The sequence below is a fragment of the Sprattus sprattus genome, assembly GCF_963457725.1.
Source record: "Sprattus sprattus genome assembly, chromosome: 1".
Taxonomy (NCBI): domain Eukaryota; kingdom Metazoa; phylum Chordata; class Actinopteri; order Clupeiformes; family Clupeidae; genus Sprattus; species Sprattus sprattus.
This window is the reverse complement of record NC_137920.1, coordinates 20,056,616-20,082,575: the sequence shown is the minus strand read 5'-3', so window position 1 is coordinate 20,082,575 and position 25,960 is coordinate 20,056,616. Positions and strand designations below refer to the sequence as shown.

Below are 25,960 nucleotides of genomic sequence, written 5' to 3'. Positions count from 1 at the left end.
CTAGTGCTAGTACAACCTCAAAGTTGGCCACACTTTCTAGACCCCTAGACCTCTAGAACACCATGAAGAGAAGTCATCGTGTGATTGATAAATCGGTTGAGTATGACAAAGCGGACACTTTTATCACCGCTAAATAGCAAGCCAGGCTACTGTAAATTAGTGAGCCGCAGTGGTTAGCTAGCTAACCAGATTCTAACATTAATGCTAGCTAGCTTGCCATCAACAACTATTGATAGCTAGAATTCACTTGTATCAGCGGTCACATGCACAAGTATCGTCCCAACATGCAAAAATGGACCCTTTTTCTGTATCATTTTCACAACGCTCAATTCCAATGATGGAAGTTCAATGACATAATGATTTGAACGGTGGTCCATTTATTCATGTCAGTACGACACTAGTGCGAGAGACAGCTGATAAAAGTTAACCACTGCAGCTCACTAAGGAGCAGTAGCTTGGCTTGCTGCTTACTAGTAGAAGAAGTGTCCGCTTCGTCCTCCTCAACCGATTCATCAATCACACGATGACTTCTCCTTACGGTGTTCCGGGGACTAGAAACTGTGTTTACCTCCTATATGTGACTGGTGTGCGTTAATCAATCCCAGTCATTCTAGTTTTTCATGTTAAATCCATGAAATCCATAAATCCATTTTCAGAAATGTTGTAAGGTTATATGGTACAATAGGGCTGAACGATTCATTGCATTTGCCATCTTGAAAAAATTCAATTTCAATTCAATTTCTTGAAAAAAGGTGCTTACTTTGACACTGTGACACACTAGTTAGTCAACAACTGTCCCAACACAGTCAAACATCGAGCAAGTGCAACACAAGATGGCAATTAAGCTTCAGCCACACCTACATAACGCAGTCATTTGCCTACGGACCCTGGTATGGCAATGGCATGGAGCCAATTCTCCATATTAAAAGTCATGTAGCGCCCCAATTTTTTGAAATCTGTTATTTTAAGGTAAAACTGCTTATCCTAACCCTAACCCTGAAGTACAATTACTGCATAAGGCCACTTAAAAAAGTGCATGCCTTGTGTTTATACTTGACTTTGTTTAAATTACTTAAATGCACAGTGGCAAAGCCACCGATTTGTCTCTGTAATGAGCAGTTAAATAAAAATGTAAAATTTATTTAATATTGTGTTGGTCATATTTAAATCATTCAGTATGTTTTGTTGGAAAAATAAGAGGAAAAAATGGAAAAAAGTATCACAAAACGAATCGCAATATTTTGGGGAAAAATCGCAAATTAGATTATTTTCCCAAATCGTTCAGCCCTAGGGTACAATGTGTAAATAACAATGGAACAAGTCTGATGAAATATGTTTTAATTTCAGGCTGTAAGGTAACAAAGGGTGGACATGTTGAAACTGTGTGTAGACTGTCGCCAATATATGCCCCTGTGACTTTCTTAAGATTGTACTTTTGTATTTTTTCCCAAAAATATTTCACTTTATTTCCTCAACGCCATGTTCTGTGTTTTTGCCATAGATATGAATAACATCTTAATGTATGAGGTTATTTTTGGGAATGGGCCATTTATAAATGTTTATAAAGCATAGATATTGCCCGCTTTAGATCAAGCACTGCAAATCACTTTAATAATGATTAGTACATGGTTTCTAAAGACCAATGTTAAGCATCAAACAGTTTATTAACGAATGTTATTCTAAAGCGTTACCATAGGGGGTATATCTACAGTGCCTGTCTTGTCACCTATCCAAGTTGTAGGCATAACAGTTGATAACTTGATTTGTAGTTGATCAATTGGAATCAGAAATGGCTCATATGAAAGGCAAATGCCTCTAGATTATGCTTATTATACCAACATAAAGTTGTGTATCATTAATTGAGTTTTGTCATGTAATAAGGACAGACAGGTCAGATTGGGTTTGGACAAAAGTCTTGTCGCATACACAAAAATATTTTTTTTAATTTTGAATTTTACTTTGATAACACAAGAATGCTACAATAGCATCAGAGCATAAAGTCATGGTGCCCTGGGGGAAAAAAACAATATCATATATGACTCAGATGAGCTTGGAGGACTGCATCCATACTGCATCCACTTTGATGTGGAGGCCGAAATATGAGAAGAAGCACCATCCTGCTGAAGAATTTGCCGTCTCCTGTGGTTTGGAATGTAATCGCCATCAAGAATCCCTTGATATTTCAGGCTGCTGATGTTGCCATCCTCTCTGCAGATCTTTTGCACACCCCCATACAAACCATGATTTTTCCTCCACCAAACTTGACTGTTTTCTGGGTGAATCTTGGGTCCATGCGGGTTCCAACAGGTCTTCTGCAGTATTCGTAGCGATCGTAATGCAGTTTAATGGATGATTCATCAGAAAAAAAAACAACCTTCTGACACTTTTCCACTGTCTATCGTTTTGGCAAAAAAATGGTTTGGGGTTACAACCAGTATGGGTGTGCAGAGTGGATGGCAACGTCAACAGCCTGAAGTATCAAGAGATTATTGCTGCCTATTACATCCCAAACACAAGAGAATGTAAATTCTTCAGCAGGATGACGCTCCTTCTCATACTTAGCCTCCACATCAAAGTTCCTGAAACCAAAGAAAGTCAAAGTGCTCCGGGATTGGCCAGCCCATCACCAGACAAGAACATTATTGAGCATGTCTGAAGTAGGATGAAGGAGGAGGCTTGGAAGATGAAACCAGTCCTGCAAGACTGCTTTCTTTGCCATTCCATACTTCATCAATTAGTTATTTGAGTAATTGCCGAGACATATGGATGCAGTCCTCCAAGCTCATAGCTTGGGAGTCATACACAATATTTTTTGTTTTTTTCCAAGGCACCATGACTTTATGCTCTGATGTTATTGTAGCATTTTTGTGTTATCAAAGTAAAATTAAAAATTAAAAAAAATATTTTTGTGTATGCGACGAGACTTTTGTCCAAACCCAATCTGACCTGTCTGTCCTTATTACATGACAAAACTCAATTAATGATACACAACTTTATGTTGGTATAATAAGCATAATCTAGAGGCCTTTGCCTTTCATATGAGCCATTTCTGATTCCAATTGATCAACTACAAGTCAAGTTATCATCTGTTGTGCCTACAACTTGGATAGGTGACAAGACTTTTGTCAGGCACTGTATAGCACCAACTAGCAAATATGCGGCACCAGATCTAATTCCTTGAAATGTTTCTTTTTTGTTTGTTTGTTTTGAAATGTTTTCACAAAACAAATAATAGGTTTTCCTGTTGACCAGTAGGGTGAGAAGATGAGGGATTTTCAATTAAGTTTGAAACAAATATATATAATTTGTATTACATTAACAACATACCATTCAACTCTGGTCATGCTGTCAACTAGAACATCAATAAATGCCAAAATAGCAAAAATAGCTTTAGTCAATTACCAGATTGTTAGTCAAATACCAGACAGTTGAACAACATCAAAATGAATCAATCAGGTGTCAGTACAGTAGTTTTCTTCCATGCTAATGGGGCTTAAAGCAAAGAAAATGTCTGTACCTAAAATGATCAGATGGAGTTTGTATTTTTGAAACTATTTGTCCGTTACAGAGAATCGAAATTGACAGCAAATCCTGCAAACAGGGAGTCAACTCATATGTTTGCCTATTTGTTGTAAACTCATTAACTGCATATAGCCATGCCCTTTACACAAATTTTGTTTCTTTTGTTTACCATCTTGTGCATGTGACTTACAGTGTTGATTACAACTGAACGTGATTGGATACCTAGGCTACTGTCTCAAAATGGGAAAAAAATATACGTGCACAAAAAAAAACACAAATAGAAGACATTAGAGATACTTATATTATGGTTAAAACATAGCCTAGCTAGGCTGTGACGCTTATGGAGAGCTTTTTCAGAAAGGTAAGATGTTAATATTTCAAATCATAAACCAGTTCATGTTGACTCAGTCTGTGTTAACTAGATGAATGGCTGCCTATGTCTGGTAGCCAAAGCTAAGCCTGTTATCCCAAAAACAAAAAACTACTCAACAAATACACACTCTGGAGTTGGAGTTACTACTTTCAGGCCCTGATAAAAAAAAAATTAAATCAGAGAGCAAATTCTACCTAGTACAACATTGATTGTTGCTATTGTCTGGTCTACAGTAAACAGTGTGCGTCTGTTAACACAGTCTAAAATATTACTGACCTCAGTGTCTCCAGTTTGCAGTTTGGACTCTGAAGAGCAGATAGCAGGCTTTCCAATGACGTCTGCAGGTCATTCTGACTGAAGTCCAGCTCTCGTAAGGGGGAGTATGCAGACTGCAGAGCTGAGGCCACAATCTCACAGGACTTCTCTGTTAGTTTGCAGCCAGAAAGTCTAAAATTATAAATCATAAGACAATATGTGCAGAAGATAATTAGGTGATTTTCAAAAGTGTACATTGAATACATACATGCAATAGTATGAGCTACACTTAAGAAATTATCTGACAATCCAATAAATATGTTTCATACTTATAGCACCAAATAGCGAATCTGAAGCACCAGATCTACGTAATTCCCTGTTATTTTTTTGTTCGTTTTGAAAATGGTATTTCTTTTCTTGGTGCCAGTGATGAGCAAGAGGCAAAATAGAACATCAGAGTCAAAGTGGTTATTGTTCCATGCACCAAATCGCTTCAGCACAGCAAAATTCTTAAGACTTGGCCAGCATCATCATCTTACAGTAGACGTCATACAGATTACCAAAAAATAACATATAACTCTATAACACTATAACAATAAAACATATAACGTATCTATCTATAAATCCAGGAATCTCTGTGTGTCTGTCAGTCTAGGGCGTATCTCCCTGACGGTAGTTACGTTAGTTATGAGATTTCGCATGTAGCTTACGCATGTCATGAACCTGTGCATCCTTGATTTTGAAGATTTTTGAAATCATAGTTCGCGAGATATTTTTATTTTACCGTTTCACGTAGGCACTAATGGGTTATCGTTTCCCGTAGCACCGAAATTACGTCACAAATTACGTCACCGCGCGCGACGTGAATGATGTTATAGTCATAGAACAGTCGTGTGGTTAGCCTAGAGCCTAGACCACTGACCATGCGTTTATTCATCTACTGACGCAATGAGAGAGGTTTTCCGATGTATTAGTGTCCGATGTATATGTTGTAATTCGTGTGTATTTTGTTTTCTCATTATTGCAATATTATAAACCTCAGTCTGCATTTGCCCTGGCTGGGAGAGGCTGTCATTCCGAAGATACTGTGTGTGATCGCCTTTGCTCTGTGTTCATTAAACCTGTCAGAGTGTATGAATAAACGGCTGGGTGCCAATCAAATCACAACGCAAGAGTGGAGTACTACACAGCTATTAATGGTAGCTTATATTGATAAGCCTCGGAGGCTTTCAGATTGTCCATTGCTTTCCCATCTGTTGCTATGGAGTCCACGGAAATACGCGCAAATCTCGCTGTAAATTATGTTGGGCCACGTCGTCATGTTATCCTCCAACTGTGTTACCATTGTAAGGACATTATTGGCTTACAATCTGTCTGAGAGTGGGCTGTCAAAGCTAGCATCATCGAAGTCATACAGTAGGCCTACAGTACATACATTCAATAAAATGAACCTACATTTGAGTCCAACTGCATGACCATTCTTACCCACACTTACCCTTACAATAAAGAAGTGATCCTATTTCAACCATAACTTCATTTTTTAAATAATTTCTTTCTTTATGGCATTTAGTTTATAGTTTAGACAGCAACTTTGACATCTATATTCCACTGCATCCACTACATAATCTCAAACTTTATTTGTTGGTATATCTCCAAAATGGCTATACAACATTAAACCCCTTCGTTCAGCACGAGACGTGGGCGTTACACGGACCTCCCCCCACCTTTTTTAGCAACGTGTTTGAATTTTCCTTAACTGCTCGCGGCCAAGACAAATGTTTTTTTTCTGAAACATACCTTGATAATAAAAGCCATATATGCACTCTACGAAACTGTGTTGTTATTTTTCGCCAAAGTACATTAAATTCCTTGTTCTTAATACATTTACCTTCGTACTACACACTGCAACCTAACTTTGGTTTGAATGCTGGTTTTACGAAAATGACTATTCCTCCTATGTTACTAAAACCTGATTGACACTTGTTTTATCCAATAGTACACATTCTCAGGTTTAAAATGGTACCTCTTTTGCCTGTCGTTGAGTAATGTAAAAGTCTGATTGGATAATGCGTAACCGACAAATCAAGATTTATGACTGTGCGCAATGACGCAGGTCATTGAGTCCGTCATCACCACAGCGACAGCGTACAAAACAAGGCAGCTGAAGTAAGAGTTTCGTGCGAGTTCAGATCTAATTTATATTCTAATCCTATAGTTTAGATTAGTTTATATCCTCTATTGCATTATTGTCTTTTCCTTCATTCAAAAATGAAGAAATATACCACCTAACATGCTTTAGAGTTCCTGTTTTATGACGGCGAAGGACACTTTGAATTGGCCGATGATAACTCAGATGGGGCAATCCCACGAGGAGTTGGATTGGGAATATCGCATTGACGGTGTCCTTGACATGTAAGTACATATCTGCATTAACTACTAAGAGCATGCATTTCGGTATGTTTCCACGAGATTATTACCAAGTAGTATCTGACTAAAAAGCAGGAATGCTAGCAAGCAGGCTTAGCTACTTATGTTATGTGGGTGGATGCAACCGTCATCACAAATAGGTTATTTTGTATAGCACGTTTTCCTGGTCTTATTTGTTTGCTGTTTACATAGTAATATTGTTATAATAGTAGTAATATAATCGAACTAATAGTGTTGTTTACATAGTAAGAAATGCTCATACGGCTGATGGAGCAAAATATACTATTGTAAATTAACTTTGATTTACGGACACGCACCTGACCCATTCGCACCTCGATAAACCAGCCTAATTCCTGCTATCAAAACCCCCGTATTCACCCTTTGTTCCCTGATCTCATCCCATCAACCCTAGAGAATTCTCATTAGTATGTATTATCAGACTCTGTAACCAAGACATCAAGATATATATTCTCTTTTGTCTCACAATCAACTACGCAATTAGCACCCCCCATAATATCAAGATCTAGTCACCATGTTGCATATATCTTATGTTTAGTTGCATATTGTGTTTTGTTATTTTACAAAGTTGTTTTGGTGATGTACAGTTATGCTTACTCAGTAATCTATTGTTTTATTTTCGCTGGGTTGCTTGTATAACATTCGCCAATTGATTTTGTTCCCCCAGAGATGTCCCTGCACAAGACACACCTGTCCTCTCCCAACACCCCTCAGCTCTTTGACCTGCCAGGACCATCAAGGCCTCCAGCTTGAAGGTTTTTCATTTTGATTTTATTTTATGAAAGACTGAGACCACTGGAACAAACACCAGGACAGGCTTCACTTCAAATAAGTACAAAACCACAAAAAACATTTGTGATGATGTAGCCTACTTCTTAGTGGATTTGGGTAGGTTTGGGTAGGTTTTGGATAGCCCAAAGGCCATCATGTATATTTTTTTACAAGAAAATACAGTACAATTCAAATGTTTACATTGAAATTAATTCAAATTGGTTTGCTGTAGTACAGATGGCAAGAAAAAAGTTTGAATGCTGGATATTCAGTGACTTTTGTATTTGGTGACTTTGGAGAAGTTATGAGACACTTGGAGACGGCTAAAAAGACACCATGTGGAAACTGATGGGTAGCACTTGTAAACTTTTGTCTATCTTCCTCAAATTTTTTACACACACTGTCAAGATGTTGGTGAATCAGGAAATAAAGGTTTTGGTTTCCTCTGACATTCAAAACCCAGTTCTATACTGGAAAAAAAAAAAAGGTTGTTGTGTTTTTCCCTGACAATTCTTACTTTTACTGCTCTGAAATGTAAACTAAAATGACATAATAAACACTTTAACTAATTGCAGTTGATGGCCCAAGTGTCTTCTTTAATTTAAGCAAAATGAATGGTTATTATGCAATGTATAGAACCAGATATATTCAAGTTTTAAATGTGAGAGAGACAACAGAGCAAAATGGGTGAACATTGTGAAAAAACGCCCTGCTGGTACAACAGGTTAAAACATTTATTATTGAAAAGGAAACATGCATCACAATAATACTTCAGTGTAACCTGTACCTATGTGGAGTGCAAATATATATATTAAAAAAAAGCTATTACACTACCCAACAGCTACACCTACGTCTGCTAACACTACAGAATGCATAGTTCCTACGGGCACTGCACTAGTAACATTAACATACAACAATTTAAAGAACAACATATAACTTTGTAACACTATAACATTAAAACATATAACCTATAACATTAATATACAACAATTAAAAGTAAAAGAAGGGCTAGCAGCAGTTTAAAGTGTGAAGAAGTGAGGAATATTAAAATTAAGTTAAACATTTTTTTTAAATTGTGCAAATATATGTAGGAAGTGTATTGTATGAGTGGGGAAGTAGGGAGTAAGTGGTGGTGGCGACTGGGGGGAAAATCTGTTTGTAAGTCTGGTAGTCCGTGTTCGAATGCTCCGGTAGCGTCAACCAGACAGCAGCAATGAGAATATTCCATAGCCTGAGTGGCTGTGGTGCTTTAAAATCTTCTGTGCTTTCCTCAGGCATCTAGTGTTATAGATGCCTTGCACGGAGAGGAGATTGCTGCCGGTGATACGCTTGAGTCTCAGCTTCTGTGCAGTTTTGACTGCTGAGCCTGCCTGCATGGACCAGGTTAGGTCATCCTTGATGTACAGTCATGGCCAAAAGTTTTGAGAATGACACAAATATGCATTTTTCATCACATTTTTCATCACAATTTTGCCTAAGAACACAGCCATGAATAAAAAATGGTGCCAAAACATCCTCCGAGAGCCACTTCTTCCGACCACCCAGGAACAGTTTGGTGATGAATAATGCCTTTTCCAGCACGATGGAGCACCTTTCCATAAGGCAAAAGTGATAACTAAGTGGCTCGGGGAACAAAACATTGATATTTTGGGTCCATTGGCCAGGAAACTCCCCAGACCTTAATCCCATTGAGAACTTGTGGTCAATCCTCAAGGGGCGGTTGCACAAACAAAAAAAACGATTTCTGACAAACTCCAAGCATTGATTATGCAAGAATGGGCCGCCATCAGTCAGGATGTCGCTCAAAGTTAACTGACAGCATGTCAGGGCGGATTGCAGAGGTCTTGAAAAAGAAGGGTCAAAACTGCACATATTGACTTTTTCCATTTACTTTGTGTAATTGCCAATAAAAGCCTTTGACACTTAAGGCGAGACACGGCAGGCAAAAACATTGTTTTTTTCAGCAGTGGTCAATTTTAAGATTTTGAGCTAGTTCACTCCCTCAACATGTAATCTTTCATACTAGCATAAAGAAAATATCTTAATTATACATTAATGTGTATATTTATTCACATTTTGTCTGTTTGCGGCTTCAGCATGATGAGTCCAATTTTCAGCTTTGCCCAACACATGGTCGTCTGATGGTTAGACGGAGACCTGGAGAGGCCTACAAGCAGGGGCGGACTGGGACAAAAAATCGGCCCGGGCATTTTGAACCAGACCGGCCCACTAAATTCGATAACACACCTTTTTAATCTCGAATGTCTACACCAACCAGGCTTATAGCTAGCAGGGCGTCTGCCCTATAGTCTACTAAAAAATAAGAAGAAACGGGACGCCCTACTTTTAGGCAGGACGGCCTAAAGACGCCCTATTTTTCTCCCGTTTTACCTGTTAACTTCGCTGAATGTGATCAAAATTCACCGTTTCAGTCGCTTCAGTGCTTAGCGAAGTCTAGAATCATACATATGACCTGCCAATTAGAAAATACAAATAGCATTGCTGTATTCCCGCTACAACAACGTTACATCATGATTCCAACGAAACATTGATTCACGGGCTCGCAGAAGCTCCAGAAGACAGCTGTCTCACCGCACGTCACTGAACCTACTACTGTATGAGTTCAACAAGAGTTTGTGTGTTAAGGTGGTGGTCTTAATTAATCTAAATGCAATACACATCATACACTTTAAAGCTTTGTTCAGAATACGGAGGTATAAGATCGGTCGATATTTTCCATGAAAATAGCGACTGAAGAACCCCCTGTTCTCGTCTCCGAGAGGACAGGCTGTATTGCTCCCTTTTCTAGAAGGGAGTCTATTTCCTCCTGTAGGAAACGCGCTTGATGAGGTGGCATTAACGTTTGAACTACGCCCCTGAACTTCGGGGGGGACGGGAAAACTGGAGCGTATAACGGGCTATCATAATTCGGTATCTGGACAAATTGGCATATTTTCGGAATACCAGGGTTTGGGAATACTGGGCTTTCGGAACAATTGACATGGCACCGCGCACCACTCAAACACATAACATAGAGTGTAGGCTAACGGCTGGCTGTTTCAGAGTACAGTAGGCTGAGGGCTAGCAACAGCTACAGACTTGTCTTGTATTTAGCTATGCAAACGAACTTGGCCATAGAACATAGGTTCTAAGTCAAACATATTTTAGAGACGTTTTAATTCATGATCAGTAAGCTTACCGTAGGTCGTTGTATCGTATCTCCCTGGCTGTAGCCACCAGCACTGTCATCCATGGGAGCTGATGGCAAAGTTTAGCTAAAGGTAGAAGATGTTTGCTGATATGATTGGACGAGACCCTAGTCACTCAAGAAGACGGCCAATGGGCCGCAGACTAGCGTGCGCGTGTCAAGCAAGTCAAGGCCATGGGCCACGCTGTTTACCGTCCTAATGCATTATGTAGGCAGGTCCAAATCGAAAGGGGTTTGTGTTGGGTCAGCCCAGGGGATGTGATTGGGCCAGCCCAGTGTCAGTAGGGCCGCTGATGAACTAATTTCGTGGGCCAGCCGGTCAGACCATTATATGGGGAAAAAATTAATTAATAAAAAATTAAAATTCGGGACCATCGGCCCATATTGCACCCCGGCCCAGCGGGCAAACGCCCGGTATGCCCGATGGCCAGTCCGTCCCTGCCTACAAGCCACAGAGTCTTGCACCTACTGTGAAATTGGACTCATCAGAGAAGACGAACTAGGAGACCCTCCAGTCCGCTTTGGTTCAATCCTTATGGTCTTTTACAAACCTCAGCCAGGCAAAGTACAACGTTGTCCCGGAAGAAAAACTTGCTTCCTTTTGCTCTGACAATGTTCCCCAACTCTGAGAAGTGTTTTTTCCAGCAGGGCAATGCTACATGCCACACAGCCAGGCCAGTAAAGGTGTGGATGGAGTATCACCAGATCAGGACCCTGTCATGGCCAGCCCAATTTCGAGACCTGAATCCCATAAAAAAAACTCTGAAATGTGATCAAGAGGAAGATGGATGGTCACAAGCCAAGAAAAGAAGCCGAGCTGCTTGAATTCTTGCGCCAGGAGTAGCATAAAGTCACCCAACGGCAATGTGAAAGACTGGTGGAGAGCATGCCAAGACACATGAAAGTTGTGATTTTAAATCAAGGTTATTCCACCAAATATTGATTTCTGAACTCTTCCTAAGTTAAAGCATTAGTATTGTGTAGTTTAAAAATTAATATGAGCTTGTTTTCTTTGCATTATTCGAGATCTGAAGACACTGCATCTTTTTTGCTATTTTGACCAATTGTCATTTTTCTGCAAATAAATGATCTAAATGACAATATTTTTATTTGAAATATGGTAGGAATGTTGCCAGTAGGTTATAGAATAAAACAAAAATGTACATTTTACTTTAACACATACCAATAAATAGTAAAACCAGAGAAACTGATAATTTTGAAGTGGTCTCTTAATTTTTTCCGCGGCTGTATGTGTTGCCCTTTTCCAGGTGGGAGAGGGTGGTGTGTGTTGTTAGGGCAATGGCATCATCTGTTGATCGGTTTGGGAGGTATACAAACTGAAAGGGGTCCAGGGTGTTTGGAAGGGTAGAGCAGATGTGGGTTCTGACCAGCCGCTCGAAGCACTTCATAATGGTGGAGGTCAGTGCTACAGGGCGGTAGTCATTCAAGCAGGTGACTGATGTTTTTTTTGGTATGGGGATAATGCTGGCCTGCTTGAAGCAGGTGGGGACTTCAGACCTCCGCAAGCTGGTCAGCGCACCCCCTGAGGACGCGGCCTGGGACTCCATCGGGCCCGGATGACTTCCGAGGGTTCACCCTTTGGAGCTCTCGCCTCAGGTCAGCCATGGTCAGGGACAGAGTGCAGTCGTCCTGGTCTTTGGCCAGTCTTGCGGAAGGAAGGGGGTTGGTTGCCTCAAACCTTCCGTAAAAGGTGTTGAGGTCATCAGGGAGAGAGGCGGCAGGCTGATTATCACTGCTATTTCTCCCTTTATAGCAAGTGATGTGACGCAGGCCACCCCACAGGCGTCGGGGGTCAGAGCTGAGGTAGGTGGAGTCCAGCTTGTCCCTGTATTCTCTCTTTCCATCTCTGATGGCCGTCCGTAGGTCACATCTGGACTTCCCCAAAGCCTCCTGGTCACCAGAGTTAAAGGCAGAGGACCGTGCTTTGAGCTTAGCACGGATATTATCATTTACCCAGGGCTTTTGGTTTGGAAAAGTCCTAACAATTAACCTAGGTACAACATCTTCGATGCATTTGGAGATGTATGAGGAGACAGAGTATGTGTATTCATGGATGTCTCCATCAGCTGCAACACAGAACATCTGCCAATCTGTTGTATCAAAGCAGTCCTGTAGAGTGCGAATGGATTCAGCACTCCAGCGTTGAACTGCCCTAGAAACCGTTTTTTCCTGTTTTAGGCATTGTCTGTAGGTAGGGATTAGCATAATGGAGGTGTGATCCGATTTCCAAAAAGCATACCACAGACAACTCTGTTAGCTTACCACCAGAGGGGAGATGGAATAGACCTTTGCAAACTTGTACAGACTCCTTCAAAATTAATTTGTGTGACACTGTGTAATTTGAGCACACAGTGTGGATTCAATGGTTGCCAAAATAGGCCAAAAGATATACAGATATACTTACACACACACACAAACATACATATATATATACACACACACACACACACACACACACACACACACACACACACACACACACACACACACACACACACACACACACACACACACACACACACACACACAAAGCCATATGCTTGCTTTGAGACGGTAACAAAATATGTATATACAGCTAATATTTTCCACAGACAAACAATTACTGTATCTATTTTCTAATTTAAAACCGCCCGGCACTGTGCCAGATACGTTTATACCATGTGCCAGATATCACCTCAAATATGAGGAAAAACAGCTAGCTGACAATATAAGTAGAATATACATTGCAAGTTGATGCGCTGTATAAAAAAAAAGAAAAACATGAACATATATTTTAAAATTATCACAATCTCAGAAGAAAACTGCAAATAATTTAGTGTCACCTGGGCTGTTGGTGGTGTTTGCATGCCTTTTACGTAGTTAGCGTCCTAGTTTTGGAACATAACTCCTTATTGCTGCTTTAAGCTGATTTCTCAGACCTTTATTATTTCAATATGGGATGTAATTGGTAACTTACCGGGCTTTTCTGCTGCATCTCACAGCTGGTATTAGTCTCCTCCGTCCCTCCTCTGATGTGTTGTATTTCCTCAAGTCAAACTCATCCAGCACCTCCTCAGACATCAGAAGCATGTGGGCCAGTGCTGAACAGTGAGCAGGTGTCAAACTATCTGAGACACCATCTGAAGATTTCAGATATTCTTGGACTTCTTTGTGTAGAGAATGATCATTCATTTCAAATAAGCAATGGAAAAGATTGATGCATCTTTCAGGAGATAGATCCTTTCTCTTCAGAACCTTGATGTACTGACAAGTTTTCTTGATGCTCTCTGAGCTGCTCTGTGTGTTTGACAGCAGACCTTGTAAAAGGGCCTGATTGTTCTCCAATGAGATGCCTACAAGGAAGCGGAGGAAAAGGTCCAGGTGTCCATTGTTGCTGTCCAAAGCTTTGTCCACGGCTCCCTTCAACAGAATATGCAAGGCAAGGGGAGCTTGCAGGTCTTTGTGTTTTTTACTGATGAATGACTTAAGTATCTCCAAATGCTCTGACATGTAGGAGTGAAACACAAACATGGCTGCCAGAAACTCCTGGATGCTCAGATGCACAAAGCAGAAGACCTTCTTGTGGTGAAAAACACATTCTTCCCTGAAGATCTCAGTGCACATGCCAGAGTACACTGAGGCTTCTATCACATCGATGCCACATTCTCTCAGGTCTTCCTCATAGAACATGAGATTGCCATTCTCCAGATGCTTGAAGGCCACCTCTGCCAGTTTCAGTATGATATCTTTATGTGATTCCAGGAGCCTCTGTCTACCTATTTCATTTTCCTCTTGATACTTCTGGCTCTTCCTGGTGGTCTGGATGAGCAGGAAGTGTATGAACATCTCAGTTAGAGTTTTGGGGGCTTCCTTCCCATCATCCTCTTCCAGTATCTGCTGAAGGACAATGACTGAGATCCAACAGAAGACTGGCATGTGGCACATGATGTGGAGGCTCCTGGATGCCTTAATGTGCAAAATTATTCTGTTGGCTTGATTCTGGTCACTGATCCTCTTCCTGAAGTACTCTTCCTTCTGTGGATCACTGAACCCTCGTACTTCTGTCACCTGATTGATGCACTGAGAAGGGATCTGACTGGCTGCTGCAGGTCTGGAGGTTATCCAGATGAGAGCAGAGGGAAGCAGAGTTCCCTGAATGAGGCTCGTCATCAACACATCCACTGATGATGTTTGTGTCATATCAGACAACTTCTGGTTCTCTTTGAAATTCAGCGGAAGTCGACTCTCATCCAGACCATCAAAGATGAACACAATATGGCGATCTTTGTACTGACCATCCTGTAGCTCCCTAAGCTCAGGGTGGAAGTCCAGCAGGAGCGTGTGAAGACTGTACTGATCATGTTTGACCAAATTCAGCTCACGGAATGGAAGTATAAACATGAAATCTATATCCTGGTTAGCTTTCTCCTCTGCCCAGTCAAGGATGAACTTCTGCACTGAGACGGTTTTTCCGATGCCAGCAATGCCCTTTGTCATGACAGTTCTGATGGGTCTCTGCTCTCCAGGTAAGGGCTTGAAGATATCATTGCAGTTTATTGCTTTGTCTTCTGTAGTTTGTGATCTGGATGCTGACTCTACCTGCCAAACTTCATGTTCATTATTCACCCCTTCACTCTCTCCCTCTGTGATGTAGAGCTCTGTGTAGATCTTGTTCAGGAGTGTTTTAGTCTCTGATCTTATGATGCCTTCAGATATGTCCTCAAACCTCCTCTTCATACTGACTTTATGATTCACCAGTGCAAAGTTCAGAATATCATCTGTTTGGCATCAAACAAACAAACAAACAAATAAGCAAAACAGATCAGCATCATACATGTGTTATTGTCTCTTTTCTCCCACATTTCAAGAAGAGTAAAAGTGAACAATGTACTTCAAAATGTCCCCAGCATTTTGTTTTTTAACTTAATGGTGTTTCTATTTGCGTAGGAACCCAACTCTTGGAAGCAGTTTCAAAAAAAAACTTCAAGACTAACCTGTTAGTTTGGTCCTTTTGACAGGAGCAGGCTCAATTTGGAGAAGTTTGCTTCCTTTCATGACAATGTGCTCATCCAAAGGAGGCTGTGGAGAAATCTGTGGCATGTGTAAGTGTGGGTATAGAGGGTTCTGCCCCGGATCTGAGTGTGGGTATGGAGGAACTTGTGCCATGGTTGTAGATTGCCTGAGATGAAGCAGTGCCATTTCTCTGTGTTGGTAGAGAGAAGATTGTGCCATGGCTGTAGGGGGATATACAAGAGGTTGTGTCATGGTAGTATGTGGGTATAACAGAGGTTGTGCCATGGTTACGCCAGGGTTAAGAAAGGGTTGTGTTCTGGATCTCTTTCTACACTGGGGACAGCTGTAGTCTCCTGATGGACCAGACTGGCCCCAGTAGCTGCTGATGCACTGCCTGCAGAAACTGTGTCCACAGTTGGTGATGACTGGGTCCCTCAGTCGCTGCTCACACACTCTACACCTGGACTGATCCTGGGTCAGAACATTCCTCCTGTGACAGATAAATCACACAACGAGTCACATTATTCATTGATGTCTAAGAAAACCTTACACCAGGATCTGCACAAACACACAGACAAACTCTTTCTCACACACATCTTAGGTTTTTCTAAGCTGACTGCAGAGACACCAATAATTGCACAAAGACACACATCATTCACTGCATCCTAACATTAAAGAGCAGCTGATGGGGGGTAACATGATGCATTCAGAGAGAGCGTTTGCTTTCTGTTGCCCTCCTGCCTAGAAGGCCGAATATTTTTGACCGATTAAACAATAAACAATTATATTTTTTTTTTATAAGAAACATGTCTGTGTAACAGGGTTAAAGAATACATGTTTCTTCTGATATACATTTTCCTGATACCTGTTGTGTGTTTCATTATTTACATTGCTGCAGTGGATATGTATTTCTTACTGTATGGAATTACAACTATTGCACGTATCAATAAGTTATGTCCGTGAGTTCTGATTGGTGGAGGATCTGATTGAAGAAGTAGACTGGAATCCGAGAGAGAGGAAACCCCAGGTATGACACGGAGGACAATGAAGGCAACACGCTTTCTCCAGAGGGCTTTGCGTTCGTTGGGTGGACTGTACAGCATGTTGGCCTAACAATCTATGACGGAGAGATTCAACAAACATACTGACCGGAGAGATTCAACAAACACACTGACCAGAATGAACTGCATTAGAAAATTCTTGCAAATGACAAGTACAATTGCCTACAGTTTGCACAAATTTCAAATGATTTAGCACATCTTTGAAAATGGTTAGGTTCAAATGCCTTCACTTAGCCCAATTACCAATTGAATACATCTTGCTGGTCTAAACTGACTGTTGCTTCTCAGTCAAGTCGTTGTTCTCTGCAAAACATGTTGGCATAATTTCCTTGTGTACATCATCACCTGCACAATAGTTCACTCCACTGTCAAAATCCTTCAGGCACATAATACCATGAAAAACATCATGGTATCTACTGTGATATGGAATATGGATGGTGCTCTCATCACCTTACTCCCCATACCTCAATCTTATCGAGGAGTTTTTTTCTGCATGGAGGTGGAGCGTAGCCTGACGATGTCATACTCATAATTCTAGTCAGAATATGAGTCTGAGATCGGACAATTGGGCTGTGATTATGGGGCGTGTTTCAACGAACCAGGAAAGAAAATTCCTCTTCGCTGAATTGGATACCTAGAACCAATCAGCGCAACGTAGTATTACCATCTGACAGATTAAACTTTTACCTGCTCCCGTAGGAAGGACGGCAAAAACATCTTTTCAATCGACAAATGCCTTGATCGCGTTTCTCTGTTCCTCTTTCAAAATGAATGCGCTGTCAATATCTGCTGAGATATGCCTGCTCACGTTACTTAATTAGCACTCAAGGCTAGAAGCTACCATTAGTTTCAACGATTATTTTGGCCAACGCGTTAGCATAACCGATCAATAATGGTCTAGAGTGCTTTAGTTAGGACCTAAAATCCTCGGCAACACTCGTTTTGCGTATACACAACTAACCGAGTCAATGTAGACATAAAAAAGTCGTGTAGATAGCTTAAATCATATAAAATATGTCCCACTAACCTCCCGAGACGGCGCCATCTTTGTTTGATGTATATTCCGGTATATTCTATCTATATCTGTCCATCAACGTATAAAGCCCGCCCTTACAATTTGATTGGTTTAGATTGCGTTTCAACCTTTTTGAAACGTTAAATCTCTCCCAACTAACTCGATTCCAGACTGAATCTCCCAGCCCAAAAATTTTGTGGGCGGAGTTCAGGCTGGTATCCAGGCTAGGTGGAGGGTGTACCAGCATCGGGCTCTAAACCAGAGGTCCCTTCTTCAGGCAATGGATGCTGCTTGTGTCGATGTCACAGCAGATCAGTGTAAGGGCTGGTTGCGGTATGCACACCAATTATTTCCCCGTTGCATAGCAAGGGAGAACATCAGATGTGATGTTGATGAAAATCTGTGGCCAGACAGTCATGAGTGTGAGGATGAGCAGGAGAGTGAGGACGAAAACTCAACTCCATCTTTGCTTTACTTTCCTACTGTATGTGTTGTTACAGTAGTGGAGGCTTTACATAATTTTAGTTTTGATGTGCTATTTGTTTGACAGTATATTGTGCTGTACACATTTTCTGTTTCTGTTTGGCAATTTCTGTACAATTACTACAATTTCCATGGCAGTATGAGTGCAATACAGTGATGTGAAACCTTGTTGGCTCCTCTTGCATTCATCTTTTTTCTGTTTGAGTCACATTGTATTCTGGAAAGAAAACATCCACTACAGTAACCATTCAGTGTCAAAGGACTAAGCCAAGATTGAAATATGCACATGAGGGATATTTCTATGGTCCCCTGCCATACTGAAAAAAAAATCTGAAAGTTTGACCTGCAGTGTTTAAACAATGCCAAAGGGACTTTTTATTTTGGGGGCACTGACTATTTGTATGAGAAAATGAATTAGTTTTGACTGATGAGTTGTCTGTTTTGGGAGAGATATGACCTTTTGCAGGTGTGCCATAGTGTTTTGCCAAACCATCTAGCTTATTTTGGCAAATGTAATTAAAGCTTGAGAATGACCTTTTTATTTTCGAGAGATGAGCCACAGCAATCGAGAAGGAACTTTTAATTTTGGGGGCACTGACTATTTATATGAGAAAATGATTTGGTTTTGAAGCTTGATTTAACTGTTTTGGGTGAGATATGACCTTTTGAAGGTGATCTATGTAGTTGTGCTGAACCATATAGGCTATTTTGTCAAATGCACTAAGATCTTTGAGAATGTAATTTCTGTTTCGTGAAATGATCCAAAGCAATGGAGAAAAACTGTAAATAATGCCGGTCGTGTCCGTTGTTGTGGCTGGTCTTTTAAAAATGACCTCCAATTGGCTAAGTTAGACTACGGAAAACTATCCACATGTGGGTAGAGCAGCAAACTATCCCCATGCAAACAACTAAGCAGTAGAAAATTGTAAGTCACGAAAAAGGAGACACGTCATACATTTAGTTTATGTTGTTGCTGTTATGAAGTAAAGCAGTGGGGTTAATACGGGTTCAGCCTGAGGTTGCGAGGCGATCATGTGGGGCAATGAAATCATCTGATTATAAAGGGTTGCGGATAGGCGTGCACACGAACACCAACCCGCGGACAGATTCGAGTTTACTCACTTTGGAACCACGATTCAAAGGAGTGGGGATGCAGTGTGCGGATACAGTTGGTTTGTGTGCACGATAGGGCTATCCGGAGACATTTCAGGCAATCTAGACTTCGTGTGCACAGCACAGCTTAAGTCATCTTTTAGTTTTTTCTCCATTCTTTAAACTAAAATGTCATCATTTGACAGTTTTTTTTCATTGACATTGACTGATTTGGTTTAATAGCTTTACACTGCTGAACGGCCAATATGGTGGGGGGGCTTAACTTAAGGGCTGCTGATAAACTGTTCTTTTAGTGATGGAGGGTCGCCTCTCAGCTTCACTTAGCGCCGGACAGTCTGAGCCTTTATCTGTGGCCAGAGGTGTCCGCCAGGGATGCCCACTGAGCCCTTTTCTCTTAGCCTTGGCATTGGAAGACAAGGAGCATAACATTGCCAATTGTATGAGTAAAATGTAAACATGTCAAATTGCATAGGTGACAACTGACTTGGAATCAGACTGTGGTGGTCCACTGCTGAAATTGGGAGGGCGTCCCATGGACCAGTCACTCTTCATAGACACACAGCTGGGCACTGGAGACACTGGTCTGTGTGTCTGTGGCCTGGTTACATAAGAACACAAAATAATAGATTCAGCTAACACTTCTCCCTAATAGTTAGTAAGGTTAGCATGTCTACATACTCCCTTATACATACTCTCTCTCTCTAACACACACACAAACATACACAAAAATACACACACACACAAACAAACTCTTTCTTCCGCTCACAAAAACACATTCTGGGTCAAATAATGGATTTGGCATTTGCCAAGACTTTTTCCTAATAGTAAGTTAGGTTAGTATGTCTGCATACACTCTCGTTCACTCTCTCTTTAACACACACACACGCACAAAAAGACACACAAACACACACTCTCTTACGCTCACACACACACACACATCCTGAGTCAAATAATGGATTTAGCATTTGCTAAAACTTATTTTTAATAGTTTGTAAAGTTAGCTTGTCTGCATACTCACTCCTCTCTCTCTCTCTCTTTAACAAACACACACACACACATACACACACACAAACAAAATATCACAAGCACACACAAGAAAATAAATTCTCCACTCTTGTACATATCTATGTGAGTAAAATTTAAACATGTCAAATATAATAGGTGACAACTCACTTGGGATCAGACTGTGGTGGTTCACCGCTAAAATTGGGAGGGCGTCCCATGGACCAGTCACTCTTCAGAGACACACAGCTGGGTACTGGAGACACTGGTCTGTGTGTCTGTGGCCTGGTTGCATAAGGAGACAAAATAATAAGCCCCTTATACATGCGTCAATGTAAAGCTGTTACATCGCGTCTACTACGATAGAAACTCGCGAATGTGTTACAATTGCCTCATGTATAAGGGGTCTAGATGTGAACTGTTCGTTTTTCCGCCGATCGTCTGAAGCTTTCGAGAGAGGTGGTTTACCACGATCGTTCGGCTTAGAAAAGGGCGTGTCAAATCAGGCCGATGTGTCATGGGGGAGGCGGTGCGTGACTGGGGGGAGACGGTGACAGGAGGCTAGAAAGTTAGAGGCTAGAAAGTTCACTCCATCATCTCTTTGAAATTCCTTATTCCACGAGTGGTAGGCTACAATGACTGGCTGTTTTAAAATATAACTAATAGCCTAACGAAACAAAATAACCCAGGAAGTTTCATCTTCGAGACGTTAAGGCTTCTTCCAATACTGACAGCTGACTCATAGCTTGCAGGTTTGCGGGAGACGCGACATTTGAGGGATGTCACTTAATTTAAACCTTTTTTGCTTCCGTTAGTGTGTGTGTGTGTGTGTGTGTGTGTGTGTGTGTGTGTGTGTGTGTGTGTGTGTGTGTGTGTGTGTGTGAGTGTGTGAGTGTGTGAGTGTGTGTGTGTGTGTGTGATAGAGACAGAGAGGACTCATTAAAACATCGGAAAACACCGTGTCTCGTAAGCCTTAAGCTATCAATCACCCCCACAATGAAATATGCCATTACAGTCGCGACAAACTTCTTGGCATTGTGGTGCGCCCAAAACGCAAGCTATAAACGTAGCCATCCTAATGTAACCAAAATATACCTCTGCTGATATGCCTAACCTTCGTTCTATTTAGAATTTGTCTTAGCACTATGCAGGAATAAAATAGCATCTACAGTGTCAGGATTCAGGCGAGAGCGTCTGGCTTCTATAACGCGCCCTGCTGCACTGAAGGAGCGCTCACTTGCAGCACCTGTTGCTGGAACGCATATAATTCGTTTTGCAAGGTGCTGTAGTCGTGGGAACGACTGGCCTGGTTTCTCCCAAAAGGAAAGTAGATTTTCCTCTGCTGATCCCGCGTCTATATCGAAGTTTGTAGAGAGATTGCGGGGGAGTAAAATGCTCCGCTGCCGAAGTAGATTACATGTTTTTATCTTCGGGTTAAGTCCCTTTCCTTTACGTCTGCTGCTGGCTAGTAATACAGACAGCCGGAAAGGTTAATAAACGGAATGAAATAGCTACACATTACACACGCTATGTTTTAATAAAAGCCACGTTACTCACATACTGGTTAACACTGTTTGTTACAGCACATAAATGTTTGTCGCTACATCCAAACTGCGTCACCGTTGTCCCTCCCTGTGCTCCAGCCGCACCATTTTACTTGCAATGTGAATCATTTAATTTAAATATGCTTATTGGCATTTGTTGCACCTTAATCATTTTCTACAAACATGATATGCTGTAGTAGACTGAGACTCTATTCACTACTGCACAAAAACTAGACAAGTTTGAAAAACTAGACGTTTGCAATGAAGTAGGTTAAACAACTTTCGCCAATATCTCTGTAAGGGAGATGGGTTATGTGCTCAAGTTTCCTGGGATCAAAGAAGACGTTAGTATTCATGTGCAAACTAAAAATCACGTCTCAGGATTTCTGCGCATGCAAGTTATTTCTGGTGTCTCAACTGTAACTAATACCACTGTCATATAATTATGAGTCCAGTAAAAGACGGAGCAAACACAGTTTTCTACCGTTGTTGAAACACATCCACGCGTAGACTCGTTTTCTTTCCATCCGAGAGTGGTTATTCAAAGAAAATATTAAGAACTATATGCTGATAGAAAGAGGGGGTAACTTTAAGCCACTACACTGCCTGTGCCAAATGCGGATCCACGTTGATGTTGTTAGTAAACAAACCAGGTGGGAGCACATCTCTGTGGTCTTTGCGCATGCCCGAGGCAATGTAAACGCTTCACATTTTGCACATGTATAAACGTAACGACAAGAGCCGTTTCCCTTGAAAATCTTCACACTTACACGCGAATACGATACGATAAACTGATCTGATCTCAGTGGCACATGTATAAGGCCCTATAGATTCAGCTAAGGTAAGCATGTCTGCACACTCTCTCGTACTCTCTCTCTCTCTCTAACACACACACATGCACAAAAATACACACACACACACACTCTCTCTCTCTTCCGCTCACAAAAACACATTCTGGGTCAAATCATGGATTTGGCATTTGCCAAGACTTTTTCCTAATAGTAATTTAGGTTAGTATGTCTGCATACTCTCTTGTTCACTCTCTCTTTAACACACACACACTCACAAAAAGGCACACAAACACACACTCTTACGCTCACAAACACACACATCCTAAGTCAAATAATGGATTCAGCATTTGCTATCACTTCTTCTTAATAGTTAGTAAAGTTAGCTTGTCTGCATACTCACTCCTCTCGCTCTCTCTCTATAACGAACTCACACACACAAACACACACACACAAGTAATTCTCCACTCTTGTACATATCTGTGTGAGTAAAATGTAAACATGTCAAATATAATAGGTGACAACTCACTTGGGATCAGACTGTGGTGGTTCACCGCTAAAATTGGGAGGGCGTCCCATGGACCAGTCGCTCTTCATAGACACACAGCTGGGCACTGGAGACACTGGTCTGTGTGTCTGTGGCCTGATTACATAAGAACACAAAATAATAGATTCAGCTAACACTTCTCCCTAATAGTAAGTTAGGTTAGCGTGTCTGCACACCCTCTCGTACTCTCTCTCTCTCTCTAACACACACACACATGCACAAAAATACACACACACACACACACTCTCTCTCTCTTCCGCTCACAAAAACACATTCTGGGTCAAATCATGGATTTGGCATTTGCCAAGACTTTTTCCTAATAGTAATTTAGGTTAGTATGTCTGCATACTCTCTCGTTCACTCTCTCTTTAACACACACACACTCACAAAAAGGCACACAAACACACACTCTTACGCTCACAAACACACACATCCTGAGTCAAATAATGGATTCAGCATTTGCTATCACTTCTTCTTAATAGTTAGTAAAGTTAGCTTGTCTGCATACTCACTCCTCTCGCTCTCTCTCTATAACGAACTCACACACACAAACACACACGCACATACACACACACAAGCACAATATCACAAGCACACAAGTAATTCTCCACTCTTGTACATATCTGTGTGAGTAAAATTTAAACATGTCAAATATAATAGCTGACAACTGACTTGGGATGAGACTGTGGAGGTCCACTGCTAAAATTGGGAGGGCGTCCCATGGACCAGTCACTCTTCAGAGACACACAGCTGGGTACTGGAGACACTGGTCTGTGTGTCTGTGGCCTGGTTATATAAGAACACAAAATAATAGATTTAGTTAACACTTCTCCCTAATAGTAAGTAAGGTTAGCATGTCGACATACTCCCTTATACATACTCTCTCTCTCTAACACACACACACATACACAAAAATACACACACAGACAAACAAACTCTTTCTTCCACTCACAAAAACACATTCTGGGTCAAATAATGGATTTGGCAGGTTAGCATGTCTGCACACTCTCTCGTACTCTCTCTCTCTCTCTAACACACACACACATGCACAAAAACACACACACACACACTCTCTCTCTCTTCCGCTCACAAAAACACATTCTGGGTCAAATCATGGATTTGGCATTTGCCAAGACTTTTTCCTAATAGTAATTTAGGTTAGTATGTCTGCATACTCTCTCGTTCACTCTCTCTTTAGCACACACACACTCACAAAAAGGCACACAAACACACACTCTTACGCTCACAAACACACACATCCTGAGTCAAATAATGGATTCAGCATTTGCTATCACTTCTTCTTAATAGTTAGTAAAGTTAGCTTGTCTGCATACTCACTCCTCTCGCTCTCTCTCTATAACGAACTCACACACACAAACACACACGCACATACACACACACAAGCACAATATCACAAGCACACAAGTAATTCTCCACTCTTGTACATATCTGTGTGAGTAAAATTTAAACATGTCAAATATAATAGCTGACAACTGACTTGGGATGAGACTGTGGAGGTCCACTGCTAAAATTGGGAGGGCGTCCCATGGACCAGTCACTCTTCAGAGACACACAGCTGGGTACTGGAGACACTGGTCTGTGTGTCTGTGGCCTGGTTATATAAGAACACAAAATAATAGATTTAGTTAACACTTCACCCTAATAGTAAGTAAGGTTAGCATGTCGACATACTCCCTTATACATACTCTCTCTCTCTCTAACACACACACACATACACAAAAATACACACACAGACAAACAAACTCTTTCTTCCGCTCACAAAAACACATTCTGGGTCAAATAATGGATTTGGCAGGTTAGCATGTCTGCACACTCTCTCGTACTCTCTCTCTCTCTCTAACACACACACACATGCACAAAAACACACACACGCACACACACACACACTCTCTCTCTCTTCCGCTCACAAAAACACATTCTGGGTCAAATCATGGATTTGGCATTTGCCAAGACTTTTTCCTAATAGTAATTTAGGTTAGTATGTCTGCATACTCTCTTGTTCACTCTCTCTTTAACACACACACACGCAAAAAAAGGCACACAAACACACACTCTTACGCTCACAAACACACACATCCTGAGTCAAATAATGGATTTAGCATTTGCTATCACTTCTTCTTAATAGTTAGTAAAGTTAGCTTGTCTGCATACTCACTCCTCTCGCTCCATCTCTATAACGAATTCACACACACAAACACACACGCACATACACACACACAAGCACAATATCACAAGCACACACACACACACACAAGTAATTCTCCACTCTTGTACATATCTGTGTGAGTAAAATTTAAACATGTCAAATATAATAGGTGACAACTGACTTGGGATCAGACTGTGGAGGTCCACTGCTAAAATTGGGAGGGCGTCCCATGGACCAGTCGCTCTTCAGAGACACACAGCTGGGCACTGGAGACACTGGTCTGTGTGTCTGTGGCCTGGTTACATAAGAACGCAAAATAATAGATTCAGCTAACACTTCTCCCTAATAGTTAGTAAGGTAAGCATGTCTGCACACTCTCTCGTACTCTCTCTCTCTCTAACACACACACACATGCACAAAAATACACACACACACACACTCTCTCTCTCTCTTCCGCTCACAAAAACACATTCTGGGTCAAATCATGGATTTGGCATTTGCCAAGACTTTTTCCTAATAGTAATTTAGGTTAGTATGTCTGCATACTCTCTCGTTCACTCTCTCTTTAACACACACACACTCACAAAAAGGCACACAAACAAACACTCTTATGCTCACAAACACACACATCCTAAGTCAAATAATGGATTCAG

The 25,960-nt window shown here is 41.1% G+C and overlaps 1 protein-coding gene across 1 annotated transcript in view; it reads right to left on the bottom strand.

Annotated features, from left to right (window-relative positions):
* The window catches only part of LOC308374268 (NACHT, LRR and PYD domains-containing protein 12-like), a 35,481-nt gene extending 15,627 nt beyond the window's left edge, over window positions 1-19,854 (bottom strand). Inside the window, exons 1-4 of the mRNA XM_080850006.1 lie at window positions 19,744-19,854; window positions 15,569-16,077; window positions 13,552-15,352; window positions 4,172-4,342 (exon numbers count right to left, since the gene is read on the bottom strand). Coding sequence (XP_080706132.1) covers window positions 4,172-4,342; window positions 13,552-15,352; window positions 15,569-16,077; window positions 19,744-19,811 — 2,549 coding nt within the window. The 5' untranslated portion in view covers window positions 19,812-19,854. The remainder of the gene's footprint in view (window positions 1-4,171; window positions 4,343-13,551; window positions 15,353-15,568; window positions 16,078-19,743) is intronic.
* Between the last annotated feature and the right edge of the window lie 6,106 nt (window positions 19,855-25,960).